This window comes from Heteronotia binoei, chromosome 3 (genome assembly GCF_032191835.1).
Source record: "Heteronotia binoei isolate CCM8104 ecotype False Entrance Well chromosome 3, APGP_CSIRO_Hbin_v1, whole genome shotgun sequence".
Taxonomy (NCBI): domain Eukaryota; kingdom Metazoa; phylum Chordata; class Lepidosauria; order Squamata; family Gekkonidae; genus Heteronotia; species Heteronotia binoei.
In genome coordinates this window covers 182,130,017-182,155,474 of record NC_083225.1, presented here as the reverse complement: position 1 = coordinate 182,155,474, position 25,458 = coordinate 182,130,017, and the positions used below count along the sequence as shown (strand labels likewise).

At 44.2% G+C, this 25,458-nt stretch overlaps 1 protein-coding gene across 1 annotated transcript in view; it reads right to left on the bottom strand.

Annotated features, from left to right (window-relative positions):
• SYTL2 (synaptotagmin like 2) overlaps window positions 1-25,458 on the bottom strand; it is a 128,343-nt gene that overhangs the window by 66,275 nt on the left and 36,610 nt on the right. The window contains exon 2 of the mRNA XM_060235331.1: window positions 7,036-7,414. Within this exon, the coding sequence (XP_060091314.1) occupies window positions 7,036-7,136 (101 nt within the window). The 5' untranslated portion in view covers window positions 7,137-7,414. The remainder of the gene's footprint in view (window positions 1-7,035; window positions 7,415-25,458) is intronic.

Here is a 25,458-nt window from a genome sequence, read left to right as displayed (position 1 = left end):
ACTGGGTGGGGAAGGGTTGGCCCACGGGCAAATTGGACGCTGAATTCAGACAGTTTGTTTTCCGCCGGTAGGAACTCTCCTTACACAAAGGGTGTACTCTTTGGGGCAGCAGATTGGTGGTCCCTCCCCCACTCCGGAAGCAAGTGCTCGAACCCTTGCACGAGACACACCCGGGAATAGTACGTATGAAAGCTCTGGCGCGGAGCTATGTATGGTGGCCAGGGATGGATGAAGAGATAGAGGGGTGGGTTAGAAGGTGCCTGCCCTGCCAAGAATCCCGGCCAAATCCGCCCGAAGCCCCTGTTTACTGCTGGGAATCCAATCGGGTGCCGTGGTCCTGGCTACACTTAGACTTTGTGGGGCCATACCAGGGGAAAATATTCTTTATCTTGGTGGATGCTTACACAAAGTGATTGAAGGTCATCCCAGTTGCTTCAATCTCCACCGTGGCCGCAGTCAGAGCCTTATGGAGGGTTTTTTGCACCCATGGACTCCCTGACACCGTAGTGATGGACAACAGCACTGCTTTTACCTTCTGGGAGTTCCAGGAATTCCTGAATAGGTACCTCATCCGCCACATTCGGTCCGCTCCCTTTCACCCTGCCACTAACGGCCAAGCGGAGCGCATGGTTCGCACAACCAAGGAGGCCCTGGGTCGCATAGTCCAAGGGGATTGGGGGCACCGACTGTTCACCTTCCTATTTCGGAAGAGGATCAACACTAACCCAGCTATGGGTGTAAGCCCTGCCGAGTTACTCATGGGCAGGAGGTTAACCACCCGGCTCGATAGGCTACACCCCAACCGGGCCCCGGACCTCCGCAGTTCCCCCAAGACCAGGGAGGCCACTAGGAGGTTCTTTCCGGGGGATCCAGTCTATGCTACGAACTTTGTGAGCAGACCAGAGTGGATACCAGCTCGGGTGCTGCGGCTCACCCAGTTCGCTGGTGGAGGAGCCTTACAGGGCGAGGGAGGTACCTCCACAGGCTTGAGACAATGCTCTGCCGACCGCACCCCAAAGCGAGGAACCAGTGGTTACAGAACCCCTGGCAGCAGCCCCAATTCCCCAGATCGAACCTCGGCGGTCACACAGAGCACAGCACCCGCCTGCTCATTTGAAAGACTATGTATCTTGAACTAGGGGGGGAGGAGTGTTGTGTCTGGCGTTCGTCCCAGAAAGTACAACACAGCGCGGTGCCTGGAAGGGACGAACGCAGCCCGCCTATGGCGATCAGTGGCGGGAAGTTTAACAGGGCAGGATTGGACCTGACCAGGAAGAAGGTTGTTCCGGGAAATGTATATAGGGGGACCCGGCCCCGCCATGTTGTCTTTGTGATGTACTCGATAATAACACGTTGCCATCTGAGCGCCTCCGACCTCAGTACATTACAACACCCTCACCTGCAAGAATCAAAACCGGACAGCAAAACTGTTATGTACTGAACATAAGTGATCAGGCCGCATGGCGATCACTACTGAAGGCGACCCTCGGGTCCCCGGATGGAGCTCGCCTGACGCCCCGCCCATCAAGATCTGTGGCGGGAAGTTTGACCGACCAGGATTGGCCTGGTCAGATGAGGGGGCTGTTCCGGGTAATGTATATAAGCGGGGCCCGGCCCGCATGTCCCCTCTCTTGTGATGTACCACCGAATAAAACTATGTTGCTTCAAACCGTCTCGGTTCTCAGTACATTACAAAAACGTGCCCAGGGGCAAACCGAATAGGAACAAAAGCAAATCCTCCTCACTTGCATGTTCCAGCGCTGCCAGACTGCAGGAATCTTCCGTTTCTAACTCATGTGCCTGGGAAAAACAAGCTCCAACTTGGCAGCTCTTCCTCTGCAAACCACCTGACCTATCCCCTCAATACTGGAGCTGGAGCTTACTCTCAGCTTCGACCTCTGACAAATTGATGCTGCACAGTTAAGTAATTCAAAACCAACAACGAGCACAGCGTCAGCAGCAAGATGCAGGGTATCCAAAGGACATGCCATCCGTTAGGGCGCCTGAACAGACAAAGACCATTTATACCTCCTTAGCCGTCTCTTTGGCCCTAGAACACCCCGGTTGCTTTCATCCTTTTCCACCCGGCCTCCGCAAGGAAGGTTTTGAGCAGCCTTGATCTAGATTTTCAGACAGAGGAATGATAGAAATAGACTCTCAAGAGATCCCAAAGCAGGGTGGGTGAAAGTATCAGGAGAGTCAATCAGATTTTTTTTAAGACTCAAAACAAAAAACCCCAAGATTTCTCCTATACTCTTTTCTTTTAAAAAAACAAACAAACCTGCTTTATAACAAAAAGGTAAGCACAGAATAACTTTACGCTTCTGCTCTTTTAAGCCAAATTTGCAACCCTCTAACCAATGCATTAAAAAACTGCTCTGTGTGTGTCTGCGTGTGTGTGTGTACGCACATGTGAATGTAAAAGAAAGAACAGTGGTCAGGGAAGGGATAGAAATATCCTGTTTCAAGGTCAGGCAAGCCAAAAAGATCAGACATTTGCTGGCATGGAGAAACAATCTTGGGCTATACAATTACAGCAATAACCATACGTGTTTACTTTCAAGGAAAGGTCTGGGTGCTTTGTCTTCAAATAAATAACTTTGCTTAGAGCAAGCAGACAGGGAATTCCATGATCCCAGAAAAAAACATAATAAATGTAGTCAGGAATATATGGAAAGATATTTATGCCCTAAGAGCCAGCAGTGCGTTCTAATTTGGGGAACTAGGTTTGATTCCCCACTCCTCTGCCACATGGAGCCTGTTGGGGGGACCTTGGGCAGGTCACAGTTCTCTCGAAACTCTCTCAGCCTCACCTGCCTCACAGGGCGCCAGTTGTGGGAAGAGGGAGGGAAGGAGATTGTAAACTGCTTTCAGACTCCCTAGGGTAGAGAAAGGTGGGGTATAAAAACCAATTATTCTTCTGCTGCTTTTCAGATGGATTGGTTCCCAGAAGAGTTTACAAGAAATATCTCACACTTGTAAATTAAAAAAACTTGCTGAAATGCTACTTTAAAAGTCCTACTTTAGTGTCATAGTCTTACTACTTTGAGGTCCTATGTGGCCTAGAACATGTATACATAAGAGCGCAAGAGAAGCCATGTTGGATTAGGCCAGTGGCCCATCCCATCCAACATTCAGTGTCATACAGTGGTCGAAACCCAGGTGCCATCAGGAGGTCCACCAGCAGGCTAGAACTCTACATGCATAGATGGCTTCAAGAGGGGATTGGATAAACATATGGAGCAGAGGCCCATCAGTGGCTATTAGCCACATGGTATAGTCTGGACAGTGATGCTCTATATTCTTGGTGCTTGGGGCAACAGTAGGAGGGCTTTTAGTGTCCTGGCCCCACTGATGGACCTCCTGCTGGCACCTGGGTTTTTTGGCCACTGTGTGACGCAGAGTGTTGGACTGGATGGGCCATTGGCCTGACATGGCTTCTCTTATGTTTTTAACTCCAGAAGCCCTCCCACTGTTGCCCCCAAGCACCAAGAAGATAGAGCATCGCTGCCCCAGACATAGCATTCCATCTATACCTTGTAGCTAACCTTTTGGAAAGGTATAACCCTTTCCAAAAGTGGCCATTTTTTTCCAGCTGAACTGATCTCTGTTGCCTGGGGATCAGTTGTAATTCCAGGAGATCTCCAGGTACCACCTGGAGGTTGACAACTCTAAGAGCGAACCACCTATCCTAGGGAATATGCCAGGCCTCCTGTGTTGCTGCCAGTCATAGGCTGCCTACATTTTTGAGTTCAGAACCCAACATTTCATTCTAAGTTCTAGTTCTGCATATGAATAACTGCATTCATACTTAACTCAGTACCCTGGCCTGTAACCTACCCTTCCCCCCTAAACTGTAGGTGAGAAGAATGGAACAGTATGGGGAAGCAAAAGGGAGGGGGGAGATACCAGCAACATTTGTCACTGGATCCCACACACACAACAAGCATATACTCTCATTTTTCTTTTCAGCAAAAGCATCTTCCATCAGCTCAGTACATGGTTATGCTCTATTCTTTGTTTCAGTGGGAAAGCATGGAGACAGGATTTTTTTTTTTTAAAAAAATGATTTTATTCAGATAGAAAATACAACAAAACATAATTGGCCCTTCCTAACTCCAGAATGTCCCATTCATGCACGGCTGGTCTTTAGGAAAGCTGATTTTGCCATTCTCTGCATGAAACAAAACCCATCCTACAATCTAATAAAAACCAAACATTTTTCTTTGCCTTGTAAGAGCAGCTAGTAAGACGGCTGCTGATTGATTTGCTGCTTCAGGATTGCTGTGGTTTTAAATTCATAATATTTTTCTAAAAACTCTTAAACAGCTGGTGAGTGTCTCACTGATAGGGTTGCCAGCTCTGGCTTGGGGAAATTTCTGGAGGCTTGGAGAAGGGCTTCAGTTTCTCCTAAACTCTATGGTATACTGCAGAGTCTCCTTGACCTTTTAAGGCAAGGAATAGTAGGGTAGACAGCCAGGACTTGAAGGAAGGAAGGAAGGAAGGAAGGAAGGAAGGAAGGAAGGAAGGAAGGAAGGAAGGAAGGAAGGAAGGAAGGAAGGAAGGAAGGAAGGAAGGAAGGAAGGAAGGAAGGAAGGAAGGAAGGAAGGAAGGAAGGAAGGAAGGAAGGAAAATTGATGGGGAGGAGAGAGGTGGAAAGAAAGCAACTTTTAGATGGGGAGAGAAGGAGAAAAAGAGAGAGAGCGAAAGAGAGAGAAAGAGAGGGAAAGAAAGCAAGAAAGAAAGAGAAAGAAATAGAAAGAGAGGAAGAAAGAGAGAGAGAGAGAGAGAGAAAGAAAGAGAGAGAGGGAAAGAGAGAGGAAAAGAGAGAGGGAAAGAGAGGGAAAGAGAGGGAAAGAGAGGGAAAGAGAGGGAAAGAGAGGGAAAGAGAGGGAAGGAAGGAAGGAAGGAAGGAAGAAAAGAAAGAAAGAAAGAAAGAAAGAAAGAAAGAAAGAAAGAAAGAAAGAAAGAGAAAGAAAGAGAAAGAAAGAGAGAAAAGAGAGAAAGAGAGAAAGAAAGAGAGAAAGAAAGAGAGAAAGAAAGAGAGAAAGAAAGAAAGAAAGAAAGAAAGAAAGAAAGAAAAGAAAGAAAGAAAGAAAGAAAGAAAAGAAAGAAAGAAAGAAAGAAGGTGAAAGAGAGAGAGAGAGAAAGAAAGAAAGAGTGAGAGAGAGAGAGAAAAAGAAAAAGAAAGAAAGAAAGAAATCTTGCTACTTTAAGGTTTTCTGCCAGAGAAGACGAAAAGATCACAGGAAGGGTTTTTGCCCCCTAACTATAGCCACAACCACAACATCTTGTTCTTATAGACTCCACGGTGCCGGTGGCCGTGGTGGTCAAAGGCCACAAGGCGCCAGAATATTTTTATCATGTGTTTCTATCTTTCAGGGATCCCTACGCTGTAATTACACAGAACCACAGAACAGTGAGTTTGAGGTCTACAGATTACATCCATACATCTGCCATGTTTTAGCATCCCAAACCAAAGCACGCTGGGAACAATCCTGCTATAGTCAAGTTCAAAGGGACCTGCGGGGATATTTGGGGGGGAAAGCTGAAACATGGTTAGGGCACAATGTCTCTGATTGTCCAGAGAAGCTCCAAACCCCAGCATTTGCTGTACAGACCATTCAGCTCCGGCAGTGATCTTCAAAAGGTGCTTAAATCCCATTTCCCTCCCTTGCCTGTTTGGATACTGCATGAGGCCAGTATAAATAACTAGTAGCTAGGATGGCCCAGGCTAGTCTGATCTTGTCAGATCTTGGAAGCTAAGTGGGGTCAGCCTTTGTTAGTACTTGGATGGGGGCATTTTGCAGAAAAAGAGGTGCCAGAGCTCATCAGCACAACTCCTTTGCATATGCCACACCCTCCCCCTGACATCACTGGAAGGTGTACTAAATTCTATCAGCATCTACCTTAAAATGCTTCTTGAATTAGAATTGGCATGATCAAATCTTACTCCCATAATACTTTTTAAATTACTTTCTCCTACGTGGCCACAGTGGCATGATGAAGATTTCCATCCGTCTGCTTTAGCTGTTTTGCTATTTTCCCATTTTTGGAGGGGGGGGGAATATTAGGAAGTTTGTCAAATCGTAAGAGTTCAGCAAAATTCTCACAGGGGGTTTGAACGATGGAACCCAGAAGCAAGTATTTGAGGTGGGGGAGGGGTAGGTAAGAAAGAAAGAGCACAATGAAATGTAGAGTTTCCGGGGCTCCGCTCCTATGAGCTCCTCTCCAAAATGACACCTGGATGGGGGCCACCAAGGAAGACCAGCATACCTACACAGAGGCAGGCCATGGCCAACCACCTCTGTTCATCTGCCTTGACCTGCATGGTCCAGGCTAGCTTGATCTCCTCAGATCTTGGAAGCCAAGCTAGGTTGACCCTGCTTAGCATTTGGATGGGAGACCACTAAGGAAGACCTAGGTTGCTACGCAGGGGCAGGCAATGGCAAACCACATCTTTATCTTTCGCTTTGGAAACCCCATAAAGGGGTTGCTGTAAGCTGGTAGCAACTTAATAGCACTTTCCCCCACCAGTGTGCTTGAATAGAAGGGTGATTATGGAGGCTAATGCTGCTGTTTTAAGTCAGTAGCGATACACCGACCCCCTCCTGGTTAAGATTAAGAACATAAGAGAAGCCATGTTGGATCAGGCCAATCCAGTCCAACACTCTGTGTCACACAGTGTCCAAAAAAAGCAGGTGCCATCAGGCGGTCCATCAGTGGGGTCAGGACACTAGAAGCCCTATTGCCCCGCCCAAGCATGAAGAATACAAAGCATCACTGCCCCAGACAGAGAGTTCTGTACTGCAATTATTTGTTCCAGGAACCCATTGGGGTCAAAGACGTCCTGTGACATCCCCCCCTTATGTCCCTACATGTGCAGGCAGTGAAGTCCTAGGATCTCTGCACCAAGGATTGGGTAGGTTGATCGGTCTACACAGCTCCTCCCTTGACACAACTCGTTTGAGTTGACCTTAGCGGTAGGCCAGCCGCAGTTTGGCTACACAGAATAATTTCCCAGCTCTTTATTACCTGATTCTCGCCTCTTCCGCTCTCTTCAAATCCGCATCCCGCTGGAGCACTTTCAAGATGGCCTCTTGCTCCTCGTCCGTGAGAAAACTCAGGTCAATCATCTCGCTGGCCTGTTACTAAAACGGAAAGGACTCTTCCACGTCTTCCAGATGTGAACACAGTTCTAAGCACCACTGCAGTGCGCCAGGTAAAGACTTGGTTAAGAAGTCCCTGAATTCAGTTGTTTTCTTTCTTTAACAAGGAGGTAGTGCCCTTCTCTAGCCAAGAGTTTCTTGAGAAGATGCCACATTCCCGGGTCTTTTGCATCACATGGATGTGGCGGGTGAGTTTCCCTTCATGCTCCGATGGTTCATTGGATTAACTTCATGCTCCCATCCACCTACAGACAAAGGGCAGAAGAGAGAAACATTTAAGCTGCTGTATTTTCAAGCGAGTCAGACCTGTAAGAATTTGCAAGTGGAGGAAGGAAGACCCCAAATAAATCACAAGGTACCAGATGTGTTGAAGCTGAGTGGGGAGCACTTCAACCTAAGGTCATGTCCTGATTTTCTCTATCAGATAGGTCATTTCAGAGGATAACCATGTTGGCCTGCAGTAGACCAGCTGGATCTGAGTCTAGAAGCATGTTAGAGACTGGGGGAGGGAGGGCGGCATAATATTTCTAGAGCCAAAGCTCCCTTCATCAGATCTGATGAGGATGGCCAAACTTGATTAATGTTTGTTTTATGTTTATGTTTAATTAAAATTAATTATAAACATTAATGTAAGAGCCACATAGAATAAATTTATGTCAGGTATTTGAGAACCACAGGAAGGAAGGAAGGGAGGTAGGTTGGGGGAGAGGGAGGGGAAAGAAAGCAACTTTAACTTTAAATGTATTCTCCAAGCTGGCTGGCTTGGCTTGGAGAAGTGATTTAGAGAGAGAAATGCCTTCTCCAAGTTGGCCGATGGGGTGGTGGAGGCTTCAAGAGCCACACAATATGTGTGAGAGTCACAGTTTGGCCACCCCTGGCTTATACTTTGAAAATCTTATTGGTCTCTATAAAGTGGACTCAAATCTAGCTGTTCTTTTTAAAAGGTGTAATTTAAACATTATTCATATTCCAGGGTGGTCATTAAATCAGGGAGGGGTTAAATATGAACGAAGGAATGAACCATCATTATTGGAACTATATGAAGCTGAAGTACAACTTTATGAAGTTATTGGAACTTCATGAAGTTGGTGGGAAGTACATTCAGGATGAACAAAAAGGATATACTTTGTTACACTATGAGTGATTAAAATGTGGACTCTGCTAACAGAGAATGAAGCAATGACCACAATTACAGACAGCTTTAAAATCCTAGATTAGATAGATTCACGGAGGTCAAGTTTATCAGCGGCTCCTAGACATGACGTCTAATTAGAACCTCCACTTTCAGAGGCACTCAACCTCTGAATCCCAGAGCCAGGAGGCAACATCAAGGGAAGGTCTCAGCCTCTATGGTCTGTCATTGGCCCGCCAGAGAAACTGGTTGGCTGCTGTGTGAGACGAGATGCTGGACTAGATGGGAACACTGGTCTGATCCAATCAGGCGATTTTTATGTTCTTAATTTGAAAATAATTTCATCCCACTATTGAGGTCAACACAGCACTTACAGGGTATGTTGATTTTTTACCCTTTTACAGAAACCATATAAATTAGGCTGAATGGCTCAAAGTCACCTGGTTAGCTTCAATGCTCAGTGGGAATTTTAAATGAATTACAATAAATGCTTACTAATGCTTACTATAAATGCTTACTAAGTTTTCAAACGGCAACTAAGGTTGCTAAGTCCTTCTGCTGCTCTGGCAGGAGAGTCTTTTCTCTTGCATGCATAGCGCATGCGGAGTGATGAGATCACCCGGAAGTGACATCATCACACCAGGAACATTATGCCATGGACACTCTAGAATTTGCAGTAAAACTCTATGGTTGAGTTTTAAGGCAAATCCTAGAGTGTCCGCAGTGCAACGTGCCTGGTGTGATGATGTCACTTCCAGGTGATATCATTGTGAGGAGCATGTCACACAATGATGGCGCTGTTTGAGGACATGGATCCCCCTGGCAGCCTGCTCTGTGCTGGCAGATTTGGGGCCTCCATACTGGGGGATTGCGCGCCCCCAGCGGAAGCTTGGCAGCCCTAACTGCAGAACATACGGTGTTGTCTCACAATCCCTACAATGACCTGTCAAAATAGGGCCAGTATTACTAACCCTAAAGAGCAGAAGCTGAGAGAAAAAGTCACCTGCCTAGGAAGCTCATGGCAAACTTGAGATGTGAACCAGACTGCCTGATTCATAGTTCAGCCTCTTAACCAATAAGCTACACCATCTCATTGAATCTAGGTCTTTCCCAATTTCTCTCCCCCACAAACCTATCTCACGGGGCTGCTGCAAAGAATTAAATGTGATGACCCTCAGACAACTATCCTTATCTTAGGCTGCTTTCACACACATTGGAAAGTGTCCTTTAAATGCACTTTAGAGTGGCTGTTTGCAAGTGGATTTTCCACTTGCAAATGATCACTAAAGTGCATTAAAACAGGACTTTTCACTTGCAAATGTTCACTAAAGTGCACTCAAAGTGCACTGATTCAAAATGGTTGCTAAAATGCATTATCCAACACATGTGACATAACGGTCAATTATTACTTCCGTACAGATCTGATGGAATAAAATGTGAGCTAAGCTTAACGGTACTTGAAAGAAACATAATTTTTGAAATTGAGAAAACCAGAGGTCCTGCTTCATTTATTTAAAAAATACATACACCATTTAACAAACACACTGAGCTTCCCTCCGCAGCACACCACACCCTTGCTGGCTTTGGCAATGCTAACCTCTGGGCGTATCTATTGACTTACGTGCTGCCGTGCCCACTTGTTAATCCAATGGACGAGGCACATCCGCATCAGACATCTGCAATAGCTCTGAGCTGGAAGCATCGGGCATCTTATAGCTTTGGGGAAACTGCAGAAAAGGGCAACTAGAATGATTAAAGTGTTGGAACACTTTCCCTATGAAGAAAGGTTAAAACGCTTAGGGCTCTTTAGCTTGGGGTGACATGATAGAGGTTTACAAGATTACGCATGGGATAGAGAAGGCGGAAAAAGAAGTCCTTTTCGCCCTTTCTCACAATACGAGAACTCGTGGGCACTCAATGAAATTGCTGAGCAGTCGGGTTAGAACGGGTAAAAGGAAGGACTTCTTCACCCAAAGGGTGATGAACACATGGAATTCACTGCCACAGGAGGTGGTGGCGGCTACAAGCATAGAAAGCTTCAAGAAGGGATTGGATCAACATATGGAGCAGAGGTCCATCAGTGGCTATTAGCCACAGCGTATTGCTGGAACTGTCTGTCTGGGGCAGTGATGCTCTGTATTCTTGGTGTTTGGGGGGGGGGCAACAGTGGGAGGACTTCTAGTGTCCTGGCCCCACTGATGGACCTCTTGATGGCGAGTCCAAAAACTATACCTGGCACACTACACCGAGACCAGACTATACCTGGCACACTTATCAGAGCGTTCATGATAGAATCCTGTCCAAAGGCAGGGTTCACAAAGTCTATCGTAGAACTAACAGGGATGAAGGTTATCAGACAAATTGCTGTTTGACACACTACATGCTGATTAGCCCAAGCGCTTCTGACACGGATGGCATGATTTCTTTTGCCCCGGTTCTTCCAGCTTGTCATTTCACAGGCGTGACTGTTTGGTGTAGCGGTTAAGTGTGCGGACTCTTATCTGGGAGAACCAGGTTTGATTCCCCACTCCTCCACTTGCACCTGCTGGAATGGCCTTGGGTCAGCCATAGCTCTCTTATCTGGGAGAACCGGGTTTGATTCCCCACTCCTCCACTTGCACCTGCTGGAATGGCCTTGGGTCAGCCATAGCTCTGGCAGAGGTTGTCCTTGAAAGGGCAGCTGCTGTGAGAGCCCTCTCCAGCCCCACCCACCTCACAGGGTGTCTGTTGTGGGGGAGGAAGGTAAAGGAGATTGTGAGACGCTCTGAGGCTCTTCAGAGTGGAGGGCGGGATATAAATCCAATATCTTCATCTACCTCACAGGGTGTCTGTTGTGGGGGAGGAAGGTAAAGGAGATTGTGAGACGCTCTGAGGCTCTTCAGAGTGGAGGGCAGGATATAAATCCAATATCATCATCATCTTCTTCTTCTTAACAACGGAAGCCTCAAGCAGGCTGGCGGAAGTCCAACCACCACAAGGTTCACGAAGAATAATTCATTTCGATTACAGAGTTTTCCTAAACGGAAAGAAGAAACATTGGGGGGGGGGGGGGTAGAAAGTGTTGCACGATTCAACCTTCTCTACAGACACGTTCAGAAAGAAAAATGTGCACATGCCGCAGAGACAGGCCTACACTGCTGTTACATATAGGCATGCCAAATCATAGACTGCCTATTTATTTATTCAGAATATTTATTTATTCAGAATATTTATCTGTTCAGGTCTGGTGCTAGGCTACATCAAGGGGGTGTGGCCTAATATGCAAAGGAGTTCCTGCTACAAAAAATAAAAACCCTGGTTGTGATGCAGTGGTCCCTCTATTTATTTATTCAGGCCTACACTGCGGTTACTTGTAGGCTTGCCAAATCATAGACTGCCTGTTTATTTATTCAGAATTTATTTATTCAGAATATTTATCTGTTCAGGTCTGGTGCGTGGCTATTTATTTATTTATTCAGAATATTTATTCCACTCAGGGATAGAATTCTAGCAGGAGCTCCTTTGCATATTCGGCCACACACCCCTGATGTAGCCAATCCTCCAAGAGCTTACAGGGCTCTTTTATTGTAAGGCAGGATACAGTGACACACCGACATTGGTTATATACTCCGCCAGAGGCCGTTATAAGTGCGCCTTAACTTAGGGCACGAAGACAGTTTAAACTCAGTGGCTACATATTACACACACACTCACTACCAAGCATGCTACAAGACATCCCGAGATAGAGCCGTGGCCTTGAGTGCCAAGCGGTTTCCCAGCTCCCAGGAGGTGGGCTGTTAAGGTTCGTTTCCCCAGCAGTCTAAGCATACATTCCTCAGGTTACATCAAACAGATACAGAAAATGGCAAGGAACTTGACATCTATAAGTCAAGGAACTTGACATCTATATATGAGTCTTTTGGTGTTGACTAGAGCCTTTTGGTAGAAAAAGCCCAGCAGGAACTCATTTTCGTATTAGGCCACACACCCCTGACACCACCATTATTTCACATACAAAAAGCCCAGCAGGAACTCATTTGCATATCAGGCCACACCCCCTGATGCCAAGCCAGCCGGAACTGTGTTCCTGTGCATTCCTGCTCAAAAAAACCCCTGGTGATGACCATACTGGTTTTGCAGCGCTAAAGAAGACTGGGCAGTTGCAGACCAGAAGAAAAACGGAATTGGCAGTGGCAGAGCCCCAAAGATTGCATTTCCTGCATCCTGCCTCAACTCCTCCATCCTGATCGGTAGAAGTAAGTTTGGCTCACCCCTCAGCCTCACCCAGTTACCACAGGCTTTGAAAAATCCAACGCAGCAACAACAGAATCATATTCAGTTTAAAAAGGAGAAAAGACACACCCTGAATCACTGGAACGGGATTTCTTGAATAACATCTTTAATGTCTTTTATAACCAGCCTTTCTCGCCAATGGGACGAAGAAAGAAGTAACGCTGAGGGGGAAAAAGTCATCAAGACGATCTAGTCACTACATAATAAAATGTATATTAATAAATCAATTCTGAAAAAATGTGTCGTCTTTACGGTTTAAGAGCTGTAAGAGCTCATGTGATAATACTTCAGGACTCTTTACAAACCATTTCAAATGACGGCAGCCACAGCGGCAAAAAGCAATAGGCACTCAGTAACGATAAGTAACAGTATTTAAAGAGACAGTATGTCAGTATGCCAAGTGTTCACAAATAGAACAAGACAAAAAGTGCCTTAAATTTGCAATACGGATGACGCAGACAATTGGGATACTGCAGACAATGCTGCTCGCTCTCTCCAATGGGGGCACAAAAGAGTTTACACCATCCTTCCCCTCCTTTTTATTATCATCTCAACCAGGGGTCATTTCGTAGAAAAAGAGATGCCGGCGCTCATTAGCGCAACTCACTTGCATGACTCATTTGCATATGCCGCACACCCCTGACATCACCGGAAGGTGTACTAAATTATATCAGCTCAGTGTCTACCTTCAAATGTTCCTTGGATTAGAATTGTCATAATAAAACCTTACTCCCGTCATACTTTTTAAATTACTTTCTCCGATGTGGCCGCAGTGGCACGAGGAAGATTTCCATCTGTCTGCTTTATATGTTTGGGTTATTTCCCCCCCCCCTTTTTTTTGTCGGGGGAAATATTAGGAAGTTTGTCAGATTTTAGAGTTCATCAAAATTCTCACAAGGGGTTTGGACAATGGGGGGTGGGTAAGAAAGAAAGAGCACAATTAGAGGTTCCGGAGTTCCGCTCTTGTAAGCTCCTGCCCCAAATGAGGCCCAGTTACAACAATCCTATGAGGTAGGTTAGGCTGAGTGACAGTGACCTGCCCAAAGCCATCAAGCATGCCCAGATCATACTTTGGTCACATGAGAAGACCAGAGTAACTGGGAAAGACAATAATGCTGCGCAGGGGTGGAATTTTAGCAGGAGCTCCTTTGCATATTAGGCCACACACCCCTGATGTAGCCAATCCTCCAACAGTTTACAAGGCTCTTTTTTGTAAGCTCCAGGAGATTAGCTACATCAGGGGGGGTGGCCTAATATGCAAATGAGCTCCCATTAGAATTCCACCTCTGATGCTGGGGAAAATTGTAGGTAGCAGGAAAAAGAGGAAGACCCAACAGGAGATGGATAAACAACTCCTTCAAGGAAGCCACAGCTCACAGTTTGCAAGACCGGAGCAAGGCTGTTAGCGGTGGGGTGTTAATATATAGGGTAGCTATAAGATGGAAGTGACTTGATGGCACTTAACACAGAGAGAGAGATCCTGGTCTCAAGATGGATAGCCTGCGGCAGGAGGAAAGAGCAAGAATCAGTAACAACTTAAAGACTAACAAAATTTATGGCAGGGTAGGAGCTTCCGTGAATCACTGCTCATGTCTTCAGATACAGATAGGTGTGTCCATCTCTCCTGTATATTGGAAAGTAGAGTGATTTCAGATGCCAAATGACATTAGCAGGCAAATGACAACAGCAGGTGTGATTGGATTAGGTGAGATCCGCAGAGAGGAAGGAGGCGTGGAAAAATCAGCACTGGTAATGAGACAGGAAACCTAGGTCTCGATTCAGTCCAGGGGGATGCATTGTCTTGAGCAGTGCTATCAGTTGCTATTCAGCAATTCCTAGTCTGAAACTCTAGTGGTTAGAATAGGAGTGGCCAAACTATGGCTCGGGAGCCACATGTGGCTCTTTCACACGTTTTGTGTGACTCTCAAAGCCCACCAACCCACCCGTAGGCCAGCTTGCAGGAGGCATTTGTCTCTTTAAATCACTTTTCCAAGCCAAGCCAGCCAGTGGTTTGGAGAATGTTTTTAAAGTTAAAGTTGCTTTCTTTCCACCTCTCTCCCCCCTCACCATCTTCCTTCTTTCCACCCTCCCTCCATCCCTTCCTCCCTCGTCTCGTGGCTCTCAGACATCTGACATTCCTGGGTTAGAGTTTAACCACTACACCATGCTGCCTCTTGAAAGGGCACTTGCATTATACCCCTTCCTGTTACACTGTTTTCCGTATGTCTGGAAGCAATCCCCTCCTACAGTAGGGATCAGCAACCTCAAAGTACCTCAAGGGATCTAAGGATAAGACTTGGAAGCCAGTGAGAAAGCCAAAGGCATGACATAAGCAGTTTTGCATTTAACTTCAGCGGTAACAGAATTTGACACCAGCATTCCAGGGCAACCTAAAGGCGCTCAAAATAATCCACACGAAAAAAAGCCTCTCAAAAATCCACATCGCAAGGAGGGATTTAATCAGCTTGCTGGGTTTGCAAATTATGAGCGGGGTGAGCTAGCGAGAAGGAATGACGGCAAGCAGAAAAGCATGCCGAGTGCGACCAGAAACTGCTCTCCCATAAAACAATTACAGGAATGCAAGTCCCAGTTGACAACATCTGCCTCCCTTCTCTGCACATTTTCTCTTAAATGCACATACCACCCATTAACTGCCAGTTCCTCGTACAGATGTGGGAACTAACTCATCCTTCTCCAATTATGATGAAGGGGGGGCAACATTGCTGTCAATCAAACTTGCCACCCCCTACATCTCTATCAAGACCCAGCTGAGTTTGTCAGATCACTTGGGCAGTTGAACTTCTTTTGTAATAGTGGTGCGAAGAGCCATGAAGCTGCAGCCAGCTTACGGCGATCTTCTACTGTAAGCAGGGCTTTTTTTTTAGCAGGAACACACAGGAACCCAGTTCCATCTGGCTTGACATCAGGAGGTGTGGCCTAATATGCAAATGAGTACCTGCTAGGTTATTTTGGTGTAGTGGTTAAGTGCATGGACTCTTATCTGGGAGAACCGGGTTTGATTCCCTACTTCTCCACTTGCAGCTGCTGGAATGGCCTTGGGTTAGCCATAGTTATTGCAGGAGTTTTCCTTGAAAGGGCAGCTGCCTCTCAGCCCCACACACCTCACAGAGTGTCTGTTATGGGGGGAGAAGATATAGGAGATTGTAAGCCACTCTGAGTCTCTGATTCAGAAAGAAGAGTGAGGTATAAATCTGCAGTCTTCTTCTACAAAAAGCCCTGTGTGGAACAATGGTGACACCAGGGGGTGTGGCCTATTATGCAAAAGAGTTCCTCCTGGGCTTTTTCTACAAATAAAGCGATTTTAAGTAAGGTGTTAAAAGCTGTGCAGTGTATGTAAACCGAAAACTAGTTCAAGCCAGATTTTCAGATGCATCTAAACATTAAAGAACATGGGTATCATCTTTTAAAGATGTCCTGACTTCAGAGAAAAGTTCTTGTGCCTTAAGAAAAAAGTTACTGGATATTCCAATATTAGTTTATCTATGGGTCTGCTTATTTCTTGGCTAAGTAAGAGTGTGTTCAAATGCTTTCACGTGCACAATTTAAAAAAACCTGACTGAAATATCCAGAGACACCCTCAGGGTAACATCTACGGAAAGGGGATGGGGGTTTGGATTCTCCTTTTCCCTTACTGATTACGCAACTGCTGTAAAAAAAGGCAAGTTCCATGCTGGAACAGGAATAGAGACTAAACTTCCTACTATCATACAGCCCTTATGCAAATCTATAGTGAGACTGCACTTGGAATACTGTGTACAGTTCTGGTGACTGATGCTTGAAAAGGGGTATCAAAGAGCTTGAAACGGTGCAGAAAAGAACCACCAAAATGATCAGGGGGCTAGACGAGCTGGCCTATGATAATCAGTTAAAACACTCAGGGCTGTTTAGCCAAAAAAAAAAAAAAATGGTAAGGTCTATAAAAATTATGGAAAGTGTAAGAGGCCTTTGTTGTTGTTGTTGTTGTTCAGTCACACACTCGAGTCCGACTCCTTGTGACCCCATGGACAAAGTCATGCCAGGCCCTCCTGTCTTCTACCATCCTCCGAAGTCTGCTCAAATTCGTGTTTGTTACATCAGTAACGCTGTCCAGCCATCTCATCTTTTGCCGTCCCCTTCTTCTTTGGCCTTCTTTCTTTCCCAGCATTAGGGTCTTCTCCAGGGAGTGCTCCCTTCTCATTGGGTGGCCAGAGTATTTGAGCTTCAGCTTTAGCATCTGACCTTCCAGTGAACAGTCAGGGTTGATTTTCCCTTAGGACTGACTGATTGGATCTTCTTGCAGTCCAAGGGACTCTCAAGAAGTTCAGGAGCACCTTACCTTAGAAGACTAACAAGAATTTGTGGTAGAGGATGAGCTTTCATGAATCACCACCCACCTTCAGATATCTAATACTTTGAGCAGTGACTCAGAAAAGCTCCTCCTTTGCCACAAATGTTATTAATCTTTAAGGTACTACGGAACCCTTGCTCTTTTCTACTACTAAAAACAAACATGGCTACCCAACGTGATAGTTCTCTGAGGAGAAAGTCGACAGGGAGAAACTCTTCTTCTATCCCCTAATACTGGAAACCAGGGTCATCCACTGAAAGGTGGGATTCGGAACAGACAAAAGGAAGAATGTCTTCACACAGGGTATAGTTAATTTGTGGAACTCACTATCACAGGATGTGGTCATGGCCGCCAACCAGGGAGGCCTTAGAAGAGGAGTGGGCAAATTCAAGGACTAGGCTATGAATGGCTAATCATCATGATGGATATCTACTTCCGCCAGTACAGAGGTGGTGTGCCTCTTTACATCCTGCACGAGCAGGATGATGCCATTGCAGTTTTCCTGTTTGTGGCTTTCTGGAGGTAGCTGTTTGGCCACCGTGTGCTGGACTGCATGGGCCTCTGATCTAATCTAGCACAGCTCTTACATTCTTATGAGGTGCGGAAAGATTGTTTTGCTGTTATCTTTAGCTCTTTAGGTTGGAGAAACGTCAACTGAGGGGCAACATGACCGAGGTTTACAAGATTATGCATGGGATAGAGAAGGCAGAGAAAGAAGTACTTTTCTCTCCTTCTAACAATACGAGAACTCATGGAGATTCAATGAAATTGCTGAGCAGGCAGGTTAGAATGAATAGAAGGAAGTACTTCTTCAACCAAAGGGTGATTAACATGTGGAATTCACTGCCACAGGAGGTGGGGGCGGCTGCAAACATAGACATCTTCAAGAGGGGATTGGTTAAACATGGAGCAGAGGTTCACCAGTGGCTATTTTTTTGTTGTTCAGTCACACAGTCGAGTCTGACTCTTTGCGACCCCATGGACCAAGTCACACCAGGCCCTCCTGTCTTCCACCATCCTCTGAAGTCTGCTCAAGTTCATGTTAGTTATATCAGTAATGCTGTCCAGCCATCTCATCTTTTGCCATCCACTTCTTCTTTTGCCTTCTGTCTTTCCCAGTGTCAGGGTCTTCTCCAGTGAGTGCTCCCTTCTCATTTGTTGGCCAAAGTAGAGCTTCAGCTTCAGCATCTGACCTTCCAGGGAACAGTCAGGATTGATTTCCGTTAGGACTGACTGATTTGATCTTCTTGCAGTCCAAGGGACTCTCAAGAGTCTTCTCTAGCACCACAGCTTGAAAGCATCTATTTTTCTGCACTCAGCCTTCCTTATGGTCCAACTCTCACAGCCATACATTACTACTGGGAATACCATCGCTTTGACTATATGGACTTCTGTTGGCAGGGTGATGTCTCTACTTTTTATTATACTGCCTAGGTTTGTCATAGCTGTCCTCCCAAGGAGCAAACGTCTTTTAATTTCATGGCTACAGTCACCATCTGCAGTGATCTTGGATCCTAGAAATGTGAAGTCTGTCACTACTTCCATGTCTACCCCTTCTATTTGCCAAGGTGTAATGGAGCCGGATGCCATGATCTTACTATTAACCAGAGCGTATTGTTGGAACACTCTGTCTGGGGCAGTGATGTTCTGTATTCTAGGTGCTTGAGGGGGAGCCGCACAGTGGGAGGGCTTCTCGTGTCCTGGCCCCACTGATGGATCTCCTGATGGCGCCTGGGTTTTTTGGCCACTTTGTGACACAGTGTTGGACTGGATGGGCCATTGGCCTGATCCAGTCCAATGGCTTCTCTTATGTTCTTATATGTGATAGACGACTAAAGGAGAGGACAGGACAGGACAGGAAGAAGAATGGTGTTTATACTCTGCCCTTCACAAAGAGTCTCAGAGCGGCCTTCCTCTCCCCACACCCTGTGAGGAAGGTGGGGCTGAGACAGCTCTGATAGAACTGCTGAGAGAGCTCTGATAGAACTAGAGCTGTGATGTTCACACTGAAATGAGAAGCTTGATGCTGTGATTATAGAATGTAGAACAGGGTTCCTAAATAATTGAGCCGTTAAACTGAAGAAAGAATTGAAATGTCATCAAAATCTAGAGAGACGTCTTTTTAAGAAAGCGGCTAAGTTGAAGCTATGTTCCTCAGGAGCACCCACTTTGTGAATTCCAGTTGGACAATTTCCAACTTTGGACTTATGCAGTATCTATTCATTTGGCGACGGGGGCTTCTTGCCCCTTTAGGGTTTCTGTTACTTTAAAAGGTCTTAGCACAGCCGACCTTTATCATTATTGAATTGTTTATTATGCGTTATACACAATTCTTGTAATATATATTTTTGCAAAATGAAATTAATACTTGGTGTATTTTTGCAAAATGAAATTATTACTTGGTGTATTACTTGGTGCATTACTTGGTGGCTTTGATCAGTCTGCAGTTCTCAAAAGAGCTGTTCTCTCAAGAACTGTTCTATCAGAGCTCTCTCAGCCCCACCTTCCTCACAGGGTGTTTTTTGTGGGGAGAGGAAGGGAAGGTGATTGTAAGCCACTTTGAGACTCCTTCAGGTAACAAAGGACGGGGTATAAATCCAAATCTTCTTCTTCGACTGGACTCAAACTAAAGCCCCAAACAGCCAACCTTCCCGAAACTAGGGTCAATCCCTGGCATTGCCTGTTTAAAAACAGACACTAACAGCAAGACAGGAAAAGATTTCCCCCACCCCACAAGTCCTTGGATACCTAATGTCAGCAGTACTAAGCTAGATAGACCTCTGGTGAGATTGAATATAAAATGCAGCTTCACATGTTCACGTTAAATCTTTCTCCAGTGCATTTTGATCAACAGGCCTGCTTGGAAGTCATGCAAATGTTTACACTTGATCCATCTCACCAGCTTCCAGATTCAAGATATGGTTCTTCAGGGCTTTTTTTTTATAGAAAAAGCCCAGCAGGGACTTATTTGCATATTAGGCCACACCCCCTGATGCCAAGCCAACTGGAACTGTGTTCCTGTGCTTTCCTGCTAAAAAAAAAAAAAGCCCTGTGCTTCTTTATCACTGTTTCCAAGCAAGATGAATTAAGCACAGGGGACAACTTAGTTGGTTTTATAACCCAGCTTGTTAACATACCTGATCTAAGGGGTGGGCATTGTATTCAGGCTCTCCACACGGGAGAACACGTCTGGGGCTGGAAATAGCTCGCATGCTCACATTTCACATAATTAACACTCTGGATCTCAATTTCCTGAACAGAGGGTAGCAAATTACAGATATCCAACATGTCAAGCCTGCTCTACGATATTTCCATTTCCCCGTAAGAAACTGTTGTGTCAGACATTAAGAATTTGAGTGGGGGCGTGGCGTCGCACGCATAGGGAATGGACGCCTGAAAACAGAGCTCCTTACTTACCCCTGCCAAATCCACTTAAGCAAGCGCCCAGCGTTGTTGTTTGTTTTCTTTTTTTTCTTTAATTAGTATGGGAACAGTAGATGGTCAAAAATCCAGATCAAAAAGAAACCCAAGGAACTCTGTTAAAGACTATTTTCCCAAAAAGCCTAAGGCTAAGGCCTCAGGAAAAGCAAGCAGCCCTGCAAGCAAGATGGCGTCGGGAGAAGGGGAAAACACAGCAGCAGACCTAGCTTCATTTCGTTCTGAGGTAATGGAGGCTTTTCAAAAACTGGAAAAAAATATGACTGACAAAATATCTGCCATGATCCAGCCCCTTTCTGCTCAGTTGGAGGGTTTCAAAACGTCCTTAGAGAAGGTGGCAGAGACTGCAGATTCTGCTTTTAACATGGCATGTGCTGTGCAGGAGGACACTCAGTATTTTTATAAAAGAGATGATTGGGCCACTGATAAAATTATTGCACTTGAGAACCAACTGAAAATGGGGAATGTTAAAATTCGCGGGCTCCCCGAGAACTCTGCCTCTCCCTCTGACCTAAAATCTCTTATAGCCTCCTGGCTATCAAAGGCATTGGGTTTTTCTGAATCTGATCTTTGTGCCCTGGAGGCTGCATATAGAATTGGCCCTTTGCGCAGACAGAAAACTTCGTTGCCTAGGGACATTTTAGTCCATTTCTCTTCTGCCTCAGTTAAATCCAAGCTGCTGCAAAAAGCCCGGGCTATAAATCCACTTCTGCTAGGAGATTACAACATCCAAATTCTACAGGATTTGTCTTCTGAAACCTTGCAAAGGCGGAAAATTTTGAAGCCAATTATTGAAATCCTGAACAGGGAAAACATCAGATATCGATGGGTTGCTTCGTACAAGCTGCAAGTTACTGTACAGGATCGGTCGTTTGTTGCTGGAGGCCTTGACTCAGGCCTAAGCATGCTGAGAGATTTGAATCTTCCTGTTCCCACCGGCCTAGAAGCAGTTTCACATGTTCACTCAATAACTTCAGACACTAGATGGTGTCGTGTGCCTATGAACCGTCCTGATCGGCCTGTTTCTCCTAGAAGCTAAACACTGGAACTGTTGCTATGCAGAAATCTTCCCTTTTTTGTGTGGATTCTTGACGTCCCCCCCCCCCTTTTTTTTTTTTTTTCCTGACATATAAGCTTTGCCTACTGAACTGCTGACTTATAAGCTTTGCCTACGTGTAACTCTGTCACGGCTTAGAAATATGCTGATGATTGTTTCGTGCCTATGAAGCAATGTTTATATACGAAATTGGGGGGTCCCCCCCCCTTTTTTTTTTTGGTTATTTATATCTTTTGAACACAATGTTATGAATGTGAGGGAGTTATTAATTCAATTCAACTCATTAAAGGAAATCTTCTTGGTTGATTGGGTATGCATGATTGGAAGAATGGGGTGACTTGGAATATATGGTTTGAGTAGGAGCTGGAATGGGGAGGCTGGGTGTTGAGTGAGGGAGTGGGAGAGAGGGAGGGAGAGAGAGTGAGTGAGGGGGGGTAGATCAGAGTGAGAAACTTGAATAGTATGATTAGGGTTTTATATCAATATATTTCTTTCTACTATGAGTTAATGAATTGTCAGGACCTTTTCCCTTCCTGTGTGAATTGTTGAATGGAAATGAATCTGTGAGACAGAGGGTGGGTAGGGAATGTATGTGTGTGTCAGTTTGTGCCTTATGCTACTATGAAGGTTTGGAAACTTGTTTCCCTCACCATCATATCTCCCTACATAGGCTTATAAGTGGCTGAAGGATAGTTGGTGGGGAGTGTTTGGGGAGACCAGTATTTAATAGCGTTCATAGTTCTGTTTAAAGTTTCATTGTATTTTTATCATAGTGTCTTAAGTCTTACAATAACTTTGTGATCGAGATCTGATGCTGTTACACATGGTATATTAGTTTGCCTGTAATTATCTTTAATTCACTAACCTGAGTTGGTAAAAGGCACAGGTTTTATTATATGTGGCTTTCTAGGCATTTTAGCCTTGACTCGATCAGCTTTGTTTGGCCTTTCATTATAAACTTTCTATACATTCGGCTCTGTTATTCTGTTTATAAATTTTATTTTTGCTGGGTTGATAGTGTTAAATATAAGCATTTTTGGCAGAGAGGGAGAATGGAGAACTTCAGTTTTTTTTAATTAGCTCCATTTGGTAGTTGTTGCTAGTTGTGTGGTGTCTTCAGTAACGAAGACTTCCGCTTCAAATTTATCCTTTTAAGTAAATAGTTGTTGTTTTCCCAAGTTTGGGTTAACAGAGTTGGAGGGTGAGTTAGTGGCTAGTGTCTGTTAATGCTAGACCACTGGTGTTGGTTATGGTTTTTTGTTTGTGTTACGGGCAGCATAACTGTATTGAATTATTATGGATTTAGTTGGAAGTTTTTTAAAGCCTTTGATCTGAAATCTGTCCTCATACCTTTGAAATTTGATCTACAGGATTCGCCTCTAGCTATCCTGGTGGCACCTGGGTTCAAAGCTATGAATTGCAATAATTTTGATAACCTTGGTTATTTCCTCTTTCAATTATGGCAGAGTGCCACTTGAAATTTCTATCTCTAAACTGTAATGGGCTAAATAATTTAATTAAGAAAAAACGGGTTGCCTCTGCCATCTCTCATCAGAAACCAGATATAGTTTTTTTGCAAGAAACTCACCTTAAGGGTAACCAGCCCAAGGTCTTCCAGTCAAAATTTTTTGCTCATCAATTTCAAGCTTACGGGTCCTCCAAAGCAAGAGGTGTGGCCATCTTAATAGGTAAATCAGTCCAATTCACTTTTGAAAATTCCTCAATTGACCCTAGGGGTCGGTATATTTTTATCAATGGGGTCTTTAATGGTAGCCCTTATACTCTGGCATCGGTGTATGCTCCAAATGATGGACAAATTGCATTTATTAAAGATACGTTGTCACAACTTCAAACTTTTCATAAAGGGCCCATTATTTTGGGAGGAGATCTCAACTATGTTGTCAATCCTTCTTTAGATAGATCTCAAAAAAGCCTGCTACCTCTATCTGCCAATAAATGGTCTCAATCAAAAGATTCGAATGGCCAAAATGATTTAGCTCAAATCTTTCAATCCTATAATCTGTCAGACATTTGGAGAAGCAGGCATCCAAAAGAAAGAGACTATACCTTCTTTTCTTCTCGTCATCAAACTTATTCCAGAATAGATTTTCTTTTAGTTTCGGATTCTATTTCTAACCTTTTTTTTAAAGTAGACATTGGCCCAATGATTTGGTCTGATCATGCATGGTTGGAAGGTTATATGTCAGGAATCACTGAAAGATCTTTTTCTTTTAATTGGAGATTGGATAGTAAACTACTGTCTATGAAATCGGTTACAGATTCCATTGAAAAAGACATTAAAGAATTTTTTCAATTCAATACTGAGTGTGGAGTACCTCAGCATATAGTTTGGGACTCGTTTAAAGCTGTAATTCGTGGCAGATTTTTGGCTATTGCCTCTTCGTATAAAAAAGAAAAAGACAAAATTAGATCAGATTTGGTTGCCAACATTACCAAATTGGAAGAGAAATTTAAAAAATTTGGTAGCAAAAAAACTTATTCAAAACTTCTTATAGAAAGGAAAAAATTAGAATATTTTGACGTCTCCAAGATTCAAAAACAAATGGCTTATATAAAACAAAAATATTGGTTTCGAACTCCTCAATCCCTTAAACTCCTATCATGGAAGGTTAAAAAGAGAATATCCTCAATGGCTATTTCTTCCATTCGTTCTAAATCCGGTACCTTGAAACATTCCACTAAGGATATTGTAGGAGTTTTTAAAAAATACTATTCATCTCTATATTCCTCCCAGCATCCAGCATCAGACCTTATTTCATCTTTTTTAGACACTCACTCAGTTATTAAGCCTGTTTCTCCTGAGGTTAAATCCCTTTTGGACAAACCTTTTACTGCACTTGAAATACAGGAGACTATCAAGTCTATGAAATCCAATAAATCTCCAGGCCGAGATGGCTTTATACCAGAATTTTATAAAATTTTTAATACTTTGTTGGCTCCCATCTTGGCGGACGCCTGTAATCAGTTTGTACAGTCTGGTTCTTTTCCAGTTACTTGGTCACAGGCAAAAATCATTCTTCTTCCAAAGAAAGACAAAGACTTGCTAGACCCTAGTTCATACAGGCCGATATCGCTCCTTAATTGCGATTACAAGATTTTTACAGCAGCCCTGGTGGCTAGGCTTAATACTTTTATAGGGAACTACATTCATCCTGACCAATCGGGCTTTATCCCACACCGTGAGTTAACGGACAATACTAGAATGGTCCTTGATGTTATTCAATACTGCCGGAAATTTAATATTGAGTCTTCCTTTATCTTGTCTATTGATTTTGAAAAAGCCTTTGATTCCGTTGAAGTTCCTTATCTTACAACCTTACTGCAGAAAATGAATTTTGGCCCGAATTTTCTGAAGATAATCCATTCTTTATATAAGTCGCCTTCTGCTATTCTTTCTATTAATAATTTGGATTCTGAAGAATTTAATCTTTTCAGAGGGACGAGGCAAGGTTGCCCCTTGTCTCCTCTGCTTTTTGCAATCGCAATTGAACCTCTTGCTAATGCTATCCGTAATACCAATATTATTGCTGGTATCCCTATTAGAAAGAAACAAATTAAGGTGTCTTTGTTTGCAGATGACCTAGTGCTTTTTGTTACAAAACCTAAGACTTCTTTACCAGCTGTCTTTGATTTATTATCTGTATTTTCTTCTATATCGGGTCTTCGAGTAAACCCATCTAAAACCATTCTTTATCCCATCACAATTTCAGATGCTCTCCAAGATTCCATCTACTCAAATTATCACTTCAAAAAAATGGATAGATATTGGACATATTTGGGGATCAATATACCTTTAAAATTGGGAGATATTTTTAAAGTCAATCATCATTTATTGATTAAGGACATTCTTACTATGCAAAAGAATAAAAATTCTTCACTCATTCCCTGGAATGAAAAAATTCAGATTATTAAATCTTTTATTTTCCCCAAATTTCTGTTTTTATTTCGAGCCATTCCTATTCTTATTCCTGAGGACTTATTTGTGGGTTGGCGTCGTTCGTTCTTAAGATACATTTGGAAC